This window comes from Tursiops truncatus, chromosome 9 (genome assembly GCF_011762595.2).
Source record: "Tursiops truncatus isolate mTurTru1 chromosome 9, mTurTru1.mat.Y, whole genome shotgun sequence".
NCBI lineage: Eukaryota > Metazoa > Chordata > Mammalia > Artiodactyla > Delphinidae > Tursiops > Tursiops truncatus.
In genome coordinates this window covers 93,955,930-93,969,500 of record NC_047042.1, presented here as the reverse complement: position 1 = coordinate 93,969,500, position 13,571 = coordinate 93,955,930, and the positions used below count along the sequence as shown (strand labels likewise).

The 13,571-nt window shown below is 40.0% G+C and overlaps 1 protein-coding gene and 1 long non-coding RNA gene across 2 annotated transcripts in view; both read right to left on the bottom strand.

The window, feature by feature from the left end:
- LOC109549748 (uncharacterized) overlaps positions 1-12,298 on the bottom strand; it is a 339,321-nt gene extending 327,023 nt beyond the window's left edge. The window contains exons 1-2 of the long non-coding RNA XR_012334133.1: positions 12,079-12,298; positions 4,242-4,295 (exon numbers count right to left, since the gene is read on the bottom strand). This is a non-coding gene — a long non-coding RNA (uncharacterized lncRNA). The remainder of the gene's footprint in view (positions 1-4,241; positions 4,296-12,078) is intronic.
- On the bottom strand, positions 9,552-10,851 carry LOC101320041 (taste receptor type 2 member 60). Its single transcript, XM_019933827.2, is given in 3 exon segments — positions 9,552-10,303; positions 10,305-10,350; positions 10,353-10,851. Coding segments are annotated over 3 exon segments (936 nt in total). The 5' UTR covers positions 10,570-10,851; the 3' UTR covers positions 9,552-9,630.
- Positions 12,299-13,571: the final 1,273 nt, after the last annotated feature.

The window sequence follows — 13,571 nt, the reverse complement described above, 5'->3', positions numbered from 1 at the left end:
ACAAGATAGGGCAGGGACTGCTGGTGGGAATGTAAAGTGATACAGCCACTATGGAGAACAGTATGGAGGTTCCTTAAAAAACTAAGAATAGAACTACCATACGACCCAGCAATCCCACTACTGGGCATATACCCTGAGAAAACCATAATTCAAAAAGAGTCATGTACCACAATGTTCACTGCAGCTCTATTTACAATAGCCAGGACATGGAAGCAACCTAAGTGTCCATCAACAGATGAATGGATAAAGAAGATGTGGTACATATATACAATGGAATATTACTCAGCCATAAAAAGAAACGAAATTGAGTTATTTCTAGTGAAGTGGATGTACCTAGAGTCTGTTATACAGAGTGAAGTAAGTCAGAAAAACAAATACCGTATGCTAACACATACATATGGGATCTAAAAAAAAAGGTTATGAAGAACCTAGGGGCAGGACAGGAATAAAGACGCAGATGTAGAGAATGGACTTGAGGACACGGGGAGGGGGAAGGGTAAGCTGGGACAAAGTGCGAGAGTGGCATGGACATATATACACTGCCAAATGTAAAACAGATAGCTAGTGGGAGGCAGCCGCATAGCACAGGGAGATCAGCTGTGATCTGATCACATATATACATGTACATATATACATATGTACACATATATCACATATATACATGTACATATGTATGTATGTACATATATACATGTACATATATACATGTATATATGTGTTTCAATGTATATATATGAGTTTCAATAAGATGTTAAAAAGAAAAAAAAGATAGGGCAGGGGAAGAAGCTGGACAAAAAAAAAAAGTAGTTTGAGCGTTAATCTAGTCTTGGTTTGATACTATAGGGAGATCTGGAGTATAGATTGCTAGAAACTTGAACCTTTAAATTCTGTCAAATCTTCTTTATCAATAGAGGCAACTCTTCCTCCCTTATTTGAGGAAACTGGTCACTCCTTCCCTGCAGAGTCCATCATGGAGGCCCCTGTGGTAGTTTCCTTGCAAGGCATTACTGATCCTCCTAGTAACCCACTCTATCTCCCCTCATTACTTCTAGAACTATAACCAGACTCAAGTCCCAGCATGCCCAAGAGTGTAAGACACAAAATGTGACCAGTAAGAAGGTAATACACACCAAAATCCTGTGGGGGGATTGCTGATCAAAGGGTGTACACATTAGTATATTTGATACATATTGACAAATTGCCCTCCATATTAACTAATTTATACTCCCATCAGCAATGTGTAAGAAAACTAATTTCTCCAATAACTTGACAAAAAAGTATTTCCAAAGTTTAGGAATTTTGCCAAATGGATAGTTAAAAAAGGGTATCTCAGTATAGTTTTAATTTCCGTGTCTCTTGTTATAAATTAGTTTGACAATCTTTGCTGTGTTTAAGAACCGTTTGTATTTCCTTCTCTGTGAATTACATATTCATATTATTTGTCGTTTCTTTTTCTTTTGGGTTGTTGACCTTTTCCCTAAAGATTCTAAAAGCTCTTTATATATTAGAGATTAAACTTTGGCTATGAATGCAGATCATTTCCCAGCTTGTTATATTTTTTTGTAAATTTCTTATGAATTTTTACCATGCAGAACTTTTTCATTTTAATTAATCTTTTCTTTTACGAGCTTAAAAGGTTTTCCACACACCAAGGTTTTAAAAGAATCTTCATCCTCTCACTTTTTTCCAGTAACTCTATTGGGTTTTTTTTGGTTTTTTAATATATTTATTTATTTTTGGTTGCGTTGGGTCTTCACTGCTGTGCGCAGGCTTTCTACAGTTGCGGCAAGCGGGGCTACTCTTCATTGCGGTGTGTGGGCTTCTCACCGTGGTGCCCTCTCTCACTGCGGAGCATAGACTCTAGGCGTGCGGACCTCATTAGTTGTGGCACGCAGGCTCAGCAGTTGCGGCACACAGGCCCAGTTGCTCCGTGACATGTGGGATCTTCCCGGATCAGGGCTCGAACCAGTCTCCCCTGCATTGGCAGGCGGATTCCTAACCACTGCGCCACCAGGGAAGCCCAACTCTATTGGGTTTTTTTGTTTGTTTTTTTTTTTTCTGCTGTACTCAGGCCTCTCACTGTTGTGGCCTCTCCCGTTGCGGAGCACAGACTCCGGACGCGCAGGCTCAGCGGCCATGGCTCATGGGCCCAGCCGCTCCACGGCATGTGGGATCTTCCCGGACCGGGGCACAAACCCGTGTCCCCTGCATCGGCAGGCAGACTCTCAACCACTGCGCCACCAGGGAAGCCCAACTCTACTGCTTTTAACATTAAAATATTTGATCCATTTGGACTTTATCCCAGTGGATGGCAGCACCTTAATTCTTTTTTTCAGATGACTATCCTGTTATCTCAGTATCGATTACTGAATAATCCATTTACTTCTGATCTGAAATATTATTTTTATTTACTGAATTTATACTAAAGTCCCATATTATAAATATTTGTTTTCTGGACTCTCTATTCTACTGTTGTATAGTCACACACTCTTAAAATTTTGAGGTTCATACCACAAATCAAACCATGGTTTGATAGAGCTTATCTACCTTTTTTGGGGGGGGATGTTCCTTCCAGCTTCCATAATAGCCTTAGATGTTAGCCCTTTTTTAAATAGGTTTATAAAGAGGGGTAAAGTTGGCATTTTTATAGGTCTTACATTAAATTAAGAAATTAACTTAAGAGTAGCTGACATCTTTACAGTACTGAGCCTTCTCATCCAAGCACATGGTATTGTATTCCATTGATTCATATCTTCTTCCACGTTTTCCTGAGCGCTTTAAAGCTTCCTTCATGTAGATCTTACATATTTCTCACAAAATTTATTTCGAAGTATTTTGTCTTTTTGTTGTTATTGCAAACAGAATCTTTTCTTTCATTCTAACTGGTGACTATTTGTATATATTAGAAAATTTTGATTTCTGTGCATTTATTTTTCTCCCCACTACTTTACAAAATTCTTACTGTTCTATAGTAGTTTTTAACGTAGATTATTTGGATTTTTCAACTATGCAAACATATATTTTGCTTCCCATTTCCAATGTCTATAACTAATTTCTTTCTCTTGATTACATTAGGTATTATCACTTTAAAATGTAAATAGTGGGAGGGCTTCCCTGGTAGCGCAGTGGTTGAGAGTCTGCCTGCCGATGCAGGGGACACGGGTTCGTGCCCCGGTCTGGGAAGATCCCACATGCCGCGGAGCGGCTGGGGCCGTGAGCCATGGCCGCTGAGCCTGCGTGTCCAGAGCCTGTGCTCCGCAACGGGAGAGGCCACAACAGTGAGAGGCCTGCGTACCGCCAAAAAAAAATGTAAATAGTGGTCATAGTACTCATTCTTTTAATATCTTGAGCCTTATAAGAATATCTAAATTCATTAAATATGATGCAGGTTTGGGGCTGACATAGATATATGCATCGTTATTGAATACATATATTATTGAGTGTTTTATCAAAATTCATATTACATTTTTTCAAATGACAGCATTTTGGAAGGTGGTTATATGAATTTTCATTTAGATTTATTTATAAGATAATTTAATGGATTTGCTAACAATGAATCATCCTTTAATTCCTAGATTAAACTCTATTTGATGATTTAACGTACTGCTGGACTTTGCTTTCTAATTTTTTTTGTTTGTTAGGCTCGTTTTCATGACTATTCCATTGGTATTTGCAAAGAAGTTGTGTTTTCTGAGTGTGTACAGTTTGACATCAATAAAAGCTAATTTATTTGATATTTATTTTTTTCTCTTTTTGACAAAGGTAAAGTCTTTTAGTGATTCTGTTTATATTTCTTGTAATTTGTACTTTATAAGGCTGCTATGTTATTTATCATATATCATATATTCACACCAATCTAAATTTTGCATTTTACCTCTTAACATTAAAAACTTATCTCATTGATCATTTAGGTTTAAATTTATTTTGTTTGCATTTACTTGACATGTTATTTTTCATTCTTTTATTTTCAACTCTCTCTCTTTTATGGATCTTAGAAATACCATAAAGTTGTTTTTGCTTTTTAGACAATCTGAAGACCATTGTCTTTTAGGTGTAAAGCCCATTTTTATTTAATTATATATCCAATATGCTTAGTCTTAGTTCTAGCACATTATTTTATGTTTTGTGTTTTGTTTTTAAAGGGTTTCTTTAGGATTTTTATATTTGTTGCATGTTTCTTCATTTCTGTTTGTGGTTCTATTAATTCTAAGGAAAGTATGTTTTTTTGTTCTAGCGCTTACCTTTATAATTTTCTTAGTCCTCTGCTTCTTTTGATCAAATCTGTTGGTTACTACCTATGAGCAATAATGAAAAAAATAATTAACTATGTTACAATAGGCTGTGACTTCCATCTTGCTGGCACTCTCTCGCGCTGACACTTTCTGTGTCACCTTCCCATTTATTCACTCTGATCTATGGAAAAGGCTGTGGCCAGGAACTTAAGGAGGCCTCCAGCCAACAGCTCATGAGGAGCTGATGTCTCAGTCCAACAACCCAGGAGAAAGTGAATCCTGCCAACAGCTATGTGAGTGATTTGGCAAGCGGCTCCTTCACAGTTGAGCCTGGAGATGACTGTAGCCTGTGAGACCCAGAACCAGAGAATACAGTTGAAATTCTCAACTGTATTATGATGTGCCTGGATTCCTGATCTACAGGAGCTATGAGTTTGTAGTAAAGGTTGTTTCTTGACTTTAACTGATCTCATCTGTGATTGGTAGTGGTATCACATATTTTGAAATTCTGGATTATTTGTCTCTTAGCTTTACTGAAAATGCAGTTTTCAAAGTCTTTTTCAACTTTCTATTGCTTTTATGTGCTTTCCAGGGAAAGAAGAGGGAAAAACACTGACTTATGCAGCTGTGTTTATAGCAGAAGTCTTATTGTTGTTTTAGTTTGCATTTCCTTAATCAACAGCGATGATAATCTTATTTTCACATGTTTACTTGACAATCTTTATTATATATTTTCATCATTAATCAACATTCTATTAGTTTGCCTGTCTTTTTCTTATTGATTTGTAGACGCTCTTTGTATATTAGAGATATTAGATTTACCTTTCTGTTACTTGTCCTTTAAAATTGAAAAGGACTTCAGTGATCCTTACATTTATAGAATTTGTTATTTAAAAAGTTTAAAATTTTTCTGTAGTCAAATTTACCAATTATTTCCATTATGACAATATTTTGAGTCTGACTTAAGAAAACCTAAGAAAACAGGGGTTTAGAATTGTAGGAGCTGAAGGGTAATACATACTCTTGATGACACCCAAAAGGGTGGGGAGAAAAGAGTCAATATTTCTGTAAAATATAAAGGCAGTATTTTATGGAATAAAATATTAGAAAATTAAATTATCAAGAAAGGGAAGCTTTTAAAAAATTAAATAACATTTACATTAAAGATCATCTATGTAGGACCTAGGATAAAATGTTGGCTCTGTATTTGCTGCAACACTATTAAATGACTATCTTTTCCCACACTGATTTGAAATGCCTTACTTATCAAATATAATTTTCTATGTAACTATTATCTGGATTGTCTGCTGATGTACTTACCTATTCCTACACCAATAACACAATGTTTTACATATTATAGCACTAAAGTATCACAGTTCTATCATACACTGACCATGAGACCTCAGTAAACTCCTCTAAACCTCAATTTCTACTTTGCAGTGTTTGTTTGAGAATTAAGTACATAAAGGATATAAATAAATAAATTTTGTGGCCCCATGCCTCACACGAGATAAGCATTCACGAATGATTGTTATTAATACCACCATAAAGCATGATGAAATTAGACTATAGGCAAAAATTAATGATAATAATATTACTAGGTATTTTTTTAACATCTTTATTGGAGTATAATTGCTTTACAATGGTGTGTTAGTTTCTGCTTTATAATTACTAGGTATTTTAAAAATATAACAAATCCTACTTCTCTTTTACATTTCCCTGTGTGTTCAAGTTCCAAGGGAACTTCTCCCTGTGGGGAGATCATGCAGGTTCTGGTAGATGTCCCATCTCCTAGCCTAATAATACAGAGTGGAAGGAACAAAGAGTAGTTGACAGTTTGCTTAGGAAAGGTCCACTGGGTCAGTAACCAAGGGGAGAAATGGCACTTCCCTTATATTTCCAGAGGTAGGAACTTCACAGTTGCTTAACAACATGTAAATGCATAAGAAAGAAGGAAGGTAAAGGTATCACAAAATCAGGCAAATTTTACTCTCTCATCCACTTATTATTCCTACATTGTGCATAACTCAAGAGAAACAGAATGTATGTCTGACCTCCAAAAACAAGCTGGCCAGTGAACGGCATATGGCTCAAATAGAACCATAAAAATATAACTGGTAGTAGTGGGTAGCCCAGATTATATATATACAGACAAAAGTACATGTGCTTACAGCTGGATTCCAGATGCAAGAGAACCATTCTGTTCAATGTAGCAAGTATTTATAAGTGCTTCAGGGACACATGGAAGACTATGAGGCAGCCCACACTTTCCAGAACTTTAAAATCTACTAAGGAGAATAAAATGAGTATACAGATCATACCACCACAAGGCAGAATTCATGTCACAACTGAGCAACACCCCACTTGTATGTCCTCTGAAGTGAGAGATCAAAGCTTGAGGTGTGGGGGCATCCAGAAAAGGTTCCCTGAAGAGAAGCCATTTGAATTAACCTTTAAAATTAAACAGAGGGCTTCCCTGGTGGCGCAGTGGTTGAGAGTCTGCCTGCCAATGCAGGGGACACGGGTTCGTGCCCCGGTCCGGGAAGATCCCACAGGCCGCGGAGCGGCTGGGCCCGTGAGCCATGGCCACTGAGCCTGCGCGTCTGGAGCCTGTGTTCTGCAACAGGAGAGGCCACAACAGTGAGAGGCCCGCGTACCACAAAAAAAATTAAACAGGAAAAAAAATTAAATAGGATTTTGACACGTAGATGTGGGATAAGAGAACACATTTCAGCACGTCATGGAGGAAGTTCCAGGCATGTCCAGAACAATGATAACCCAAATTTTGCTGCAAAATAGGGTTGGTTCTACTAGAATGGAAGCAGTGAAAGATAAAACTATTTCCACATTGTGGAGGTCCATGAATGCCAATTTAGGGACATGTGCTTTAATTGATAGGCACTGAACAGTGATAAGGGTGTGGGTGAAATTGTCAAGAGATCAATCTGGTAATGGTACTTTTGATTGGGGGTCGGGGGAGTGTGGGAGAGAAGACACTGTAATGAAGCAAGTGGTGAAAAAGAAATATAAGCAGTCTAGGTGGGAGAAGAGGACAGTCTAATCTAAGGTAGGATCTACAGGAACAGGAAGAAAGGAACAGATAATAGAGATACTACAAGGGTACCAATTGAAGACAAGCTGCTGATTAGATAGAAGGGGTCAGTGGAGAGTGAGGAGTGAAAACTAACTCAGAGTTGGTAAGTCTGATTTATTAGATATCAATAATAGAAAAAATAGATTCAACTGGGCAGTGGAGGGAAAGAAAGAGGAAGAAGAAAAAAAGGACAGCTGTTACAAACTTGCTAAGTTTGAAGTGCTCATGGTACTATCAGATAGAAATGCTCAGCAAGCAGGAAAAAATATAGGCTTAGAGTTTTGAGGAAGGTCAAGGCTTTGGTGATTATTCACATGAAGGTCATAATTGAAACTACAAGAGTAGATGTAAACATGAAGGAAAAAGGAGAAGATTCATGTCAAGGAAGGAAGAGGGCTGGTGAAGGAAAACACCAAGTCAAGATGATGAACAGACAGTGAGGAAGACACGAAAGGAGCCGCAGAGCAGGGAACAGAACTTAGTGCAGCATCTGAGAGGCCAAGAGAAGGACTTTTAGGAAGACATGTGGGTAAGGAATTACTGGTGATGTTTATTTTCCTGCTTTAAAATCTTCTACCAAAATCAGGTATTACTTTTTGTAAAATATTTTAATCCATTTTTTTAAGAAATCATTTTCTATTAAGAGAGGCAAATACTACAGCGACACATGAAAATGGGGGCTGGGGATAATACCACCTTTAGGGATCAGGAACCCATGTGCATCCTTTAGAAACACATTTCAACAGAAAGGCAGCAGGAGGTTGTAAGTGCCCATGGGGAGACTCTCAGCAAGTGACTGATTAGTAGGATGATAACTTGAGGGAATGAAAGAGTGGAGGGGATTTTTTTTGTGTGGGGGAAGGTAAGAGGCACACTGAAGAAGGGAAGGACAGTAAATAGGAAAAGGTTGAGGACTGGTGTAGAAGTGGGAATTCTTGACCCAGCAAGGGATAGAAAAGAGGCAGGAGAGCATGGGGCTAGGATAGCATGAATGTTAGCCCTGAAAAGCCAAAAGCAGGGACCTGTCTTCTAATACAGAGGGAAAGGGGAGGAAAAAGAGGAAATGAGGCTGAGAGATTTCAGAGAAGATACAGGGACACTGAGGGATCTCAGTTTGAATGATTCAAGAGGTCACTGAGCTTAAGGAAAGTTTGAGAAAATCTGTGAAAGGCAGACAAGCAGTCTACATGCTTCACCAAACCAAGACGGGAGCCTCTTCTTCAATCTTGTGCAGCAGAAACAGACGAACCTCTCCATGCCAAAAATTTTAGTAGGTCCCAATGGTAAAATAAAAGAAGTCACATCTGGGTTCATGGACCTTAACATTTATAGAACAGACTAACTGACTGAGCTACTGTAGAGGACATAAACCATATATAAACCATAAACCCCTAGAATTCAGGGGGATCTCAAAAGGTAATCTGTGAATATACAAATCCCAGGTAACACACACAGCTGCACACATGCACAGATCACACCATGCTCTGTACAGAGAGTTCAGACACCAGGAACTCTTGCATGAAAGGAGAGAGAGCTTCACTGCACTAGATGGCTAGAAATCAGTTAAGGATGAAAAAGGAAATATGGTTTTACAGGATGAAGCCAAAGGAAAATTCAGTTTCCAAAAATCTTCTCCAGTCTGATTCAACAGATAAAAAGTGAATCGTGGGCTTCCCTGTGGTGCAGTGGTTAAGAATTCACCTGCCAGTGCAGGGGACACGGGTTTAAGCCCTGGTCCGGGAAGATCCCACAGGCCACGGAGCAACTAAGCCCATGCGCCACAACTACTGAGCCTGCGCTCAAGAGCCCGTGCTCCAAAACAAGAGAAACCACTGCAATGAGAAGCCCGTGCGCTGCAATGAAGAGTAGCCCCTGCTCGCCGCAACTAGAGAAAGCCCGCATGCAGCAACAAAGACCCAACACAGGCAAAAATAAATAAAATTAATTAATTTCTTTTTAAAAAGTGAATCATGTGTCCAAATCCTTGCATCCAGTTTCCAGAGGGATAATTTTAAACACCGAGTTTAGTCACAGGGAAATAAAAGTTTCCTGCTTCTTTGGCCACATCAAGTCCCACAGGGAACATTTACTATATCAGCTACACCCTTCCTGAGTGGAAATCAGTGACACTAGACCACTAGTTCAGTACATTCCATCTCACCTTGAAATCCTATTTCACTGAAATCATGAAATGCATCAAAAAGGGAAAGAGTATTAAATGTGGCAAAGAGATTTAAAGAAGCAATGTCCCATTCTACCCAGGCCTTCTGCAGTAGAGTCTCTGAGGCTCTTCATCAAAGCATCTCAAGATGCCCCATGCCCTGAGGAGCAGCCCCTCTCTAGCACAGCTCTCGGCCTGCTGTTACTCAAGAAAAGAACAATGGGGCGGACTACTGTGCACAGATAAATCACAGCCTGCCACACCCAGTGCCTGAATTCCCGTGATGGAAACACACCTGAGGCACTGAGCACCAGTGACAGAAAATAGGAAACAAAGAGGACAGCAAAGGAGATGAGAGCCTTGATGTGTGCCTGGGTGCTGGGATCGTGAGAGCCTGAGATGGACAGGGAGACCTGCTTGGTGTGTCTTCCCAGAGGTGGAATGAGCAAAGCCATGCCAGCGATGAAGACAACAGTAGGGACTGTCCAGGTAACAATTTTCAAAGGGAAGAAGCAGAGTCTCTCATATGTTCTCACAGCATTCCCAGCGACATTCCAAGGTTGCAGAACCCTCTTTAAATAGTTCTGATCTATTCTCCGGTTGCCTATGAAAACTAGAATGGTGCTGAAGCTGGAGACCCCCACGGAGCTGAGCAGCACCCATGGAACCAACGCAGACACTATCTGCTTTAGCCAGAGGAAGACAGGGTGGGTGAAGGTTGCGATTTTCACACAGGAGAAGACACTGAGCCAGGTGGAGAACCATAACGTGACAGCATTCAAGAAGTCCCACTGAAAGGCTAGGAACTGGAATACGGTTGTATGGGAAGGCTATTGGATTCAGGAAAATATAAATGTTCTTATCACCACCCATCACAGATAGAAGCTAGAGGCTCCCAGGCTGACCAATAACTTATTGCAGGGTGACAAAGTTCTCTGCAGCAACCACTCCATGCCCAGTGCCATGGTGATTAAGCCATTACCCACCACTGCCACCAAGCACAAAAGGAATAAAATGATAGCAAAGATAAAGGCTATCTTATCAGCCAACTGAGGTCCTGGAACCACGTCCTCTCCACTCATCTCTCCTGAAGACAAGATGGGTCCCAAGACTTCAAAGTCTATTCCTGTAGGGTGGCTCTGGAAGGTCCTGTATGATGCTGGTCTCTCCAGCTTCCCTACATACAGAGGATAAAGTAGAGGATGTGGGCTATCTGAGGAGGGTGAAGAGGTTTCTTCTTCTCTGAATAGATACAAATATCATTAAGGCTCAGTTTCAAAAGTCCCCCTGCCTGCCCATGAATTTGCCTGTCCTTCCTCTGCCTACTGTCTGCCTATATCAACATTGCTGTGGATACTATATCAGGCCCTTGCATTTAGCATCCCTTACATGGGAGCTTATACCTCTCTAAGCTGACACCTAAGATATGACCACACACCTACTGGCTGCTCTGTGAGGAAATCCAGTGAGCACACCTGCTACTAACAGTCAGAGCTCAACATCCTTGGTTGGTTGGTATGTTCTGGGCATTGTCCTAAGTGATCTTCACTGTCTTTAGTTCTCACAATGACCCTATGAAGCCAGTGCCTTTAGAAAACCCCTTTGACAGGCAGAAAACTGAACAAAACCTCTACTGAGAGAGGTTAATTCAAATACTATTACTTGTGGTGACTGTTATCATCAAATAGAACATAGCAGACAATTATACATAATCAAGCAAGTGAATTTTTTAACCATATTTTATTAGTGACCTTTAAAGGCCATTTCATATAGGAAAGCCTACTATGATAGCTATAGCACTAATGGGCTATGGCAGGAAGAACTCTGGGCTAGGAATCAAGGCAAGTGTTAGTCCTAGTTCCACCATCACTGTGAGTTACTGGGTATGTCAGTAGGCCCCTCTGTGCCTCAGTTTCTCCATCTGTAAGATGTGAAAAGTATCATCTGTTCTAATTCACAGGATAAGACTAGATTCTAGGACTAGAATCGCAGTTTTCAGAGTGAAAGAAGACATTAAATGGACTGACATATATACACTAGTATGTATAAAATAGATAACCAATATATAGAACCTGCTGTACAGCACAGGGAAGTCCACTTCGCTGTACAGCAGAAACTAATACAACATTGTAAAACAACTATACCCCAATAAAAAAAAATTTTTTTAAACATCAGAAACATCAAAAAAGGTATTAAATAATTCTATAGATGAACAAACGAAGCCTCAAGTTATAGATTAAGACTCCCACCTAAAGTCACAGTTTGGAGAAAAGACCAAGACCCAAACTGATTCCAAGACCAGAAATCTTTGCATAGTTAGCAGCACATCTTGTATCCTATCTTCTTCATCCACAGCTGAAGGCAGAAGACCAGGCTTTGAGTTTTGTCACAGTCACTATCTACGGATCTTTGGACTAGTCGTTTAACCTCTCTGAACCCCACTTTCTTCATCTATAAAATATGGATCACAAATATATGTGAATATACATACACACACATATATGGATGTACATGTGGAAACTAGAAATCTCTACACACGTATAAGAAATAAGTAAGGTGGTGATGACAAGTGTTATTATAATGATACCCACCCTGTGGAGGGACAAGTGGTCCAAGGAAAATTCAGGAGAGCATCAGGGATGCAACAGAGGTCCAAGGCACCAAATACTGGACATCTACTTTAATTAGAGGAAGGTGGAGTAAGCAAAGGCCACATTTTCAATAGGAATGAGGCTCAAAGAATCAAAAAAAAAAAGCAATCAGGTGAGCGCTTACTTACTCAGGTGCGTGTGAGCAGGTTAGTGTGTCACAGAGAGTAAGGCAAGCAGAAAGGGTTCTGGGTCAGCTATGGGAATAGTGAAGGCTCAGGATCAAGCAACATGAGAGTGAGGGAGTATTTTACAGAACACTCATCTTCTGACCAGCACCATAGCCTACTATTTCCATGCACAGAACCCCACAAAGAAAGAATAGAATCCAGAACTCTCAGCATCTCTTTCTAGTTCCCAGTTCACCTGAGACAAAGGTCCAGTAGAACTGTCCTTCCAACACAGAAGCCCTGCTGTGGTGAACATGGTGATCTTGGGGAAAGGAGAGGTGAACTAAGGCGACGAATTCACTCTGCCTTTCTCAGAAGATGCAAATCTCCAGGGGATAAGTTCCCAGCTGCTCTCTACCCTGCCCTTGTTCCTCTGGCTGACATTTGGCTGTTTGCTCCTGGAACACGGAGCAATAAAGCAAACTTTGAGCTCGTAGCTCTGGCGTCTGGCCAGCCACAAAGTTCTCAATATGGAAAATTTACATCTTTTCCCTTCTACTTCCTACATATTTGATGGCTCATATAATGGGAAAAATATGCTGTTAACCCTCAATTTGACCAACAACAATTAATAAGCATCTCCTGTATATCATAATGACGCTGTGAAAGGCGCTGGGGCTGTAACAATGAACTAGGTATCTGCCCTCAAAGTGCTTTCATGCACTAATCATAAACCACAAACATTTACTGGACGTACACTATGTGCAGATTAAGTTAATCCAGAAGTGTGAGCAATCATTTGTATTTTAATATGGAATATGCTTTATGGTGATTCTTTTGTTGTTTGTGCTTTTTGTTTGTTACATTTTGTTTCTCAGACTTTATTTGGTGGAAGCCAAGTCTGAGAATTTTGAAATTTTCACAGGTAGTCTTTGTATGTATGATCATGAGGGTGGTAAAGGTAGGAATCCTGAGTACATTGCCTGTGTGGGAAACACTTAGCTCAGTTCTATCTCTCAGAGAACAAAAAAGGAGCACTCCCAGGCTGTGGTTCTAAATGTATGTGTCATCCTATTTCCATACCAAGAATCCGGAGAAGAATTCAGTAACATCAGCAGCCCCTTCGTTGTGGGACAGCAAAGGTGCTGTCTTGTATGTTGAAAGGACAGAGATGACACCAGTAAAGGAGATGGAAGTTTGATCATGTCCAGGAAATAGATAAGTTTGACTACAGCAGGGGATTTCCATAAGGGAATGGTGGCATATCAGGCTGAAAAGGCAGGCTGGGGAGAGATCCCAGAAGGCTTTGAAAGTCAGGATGAGATA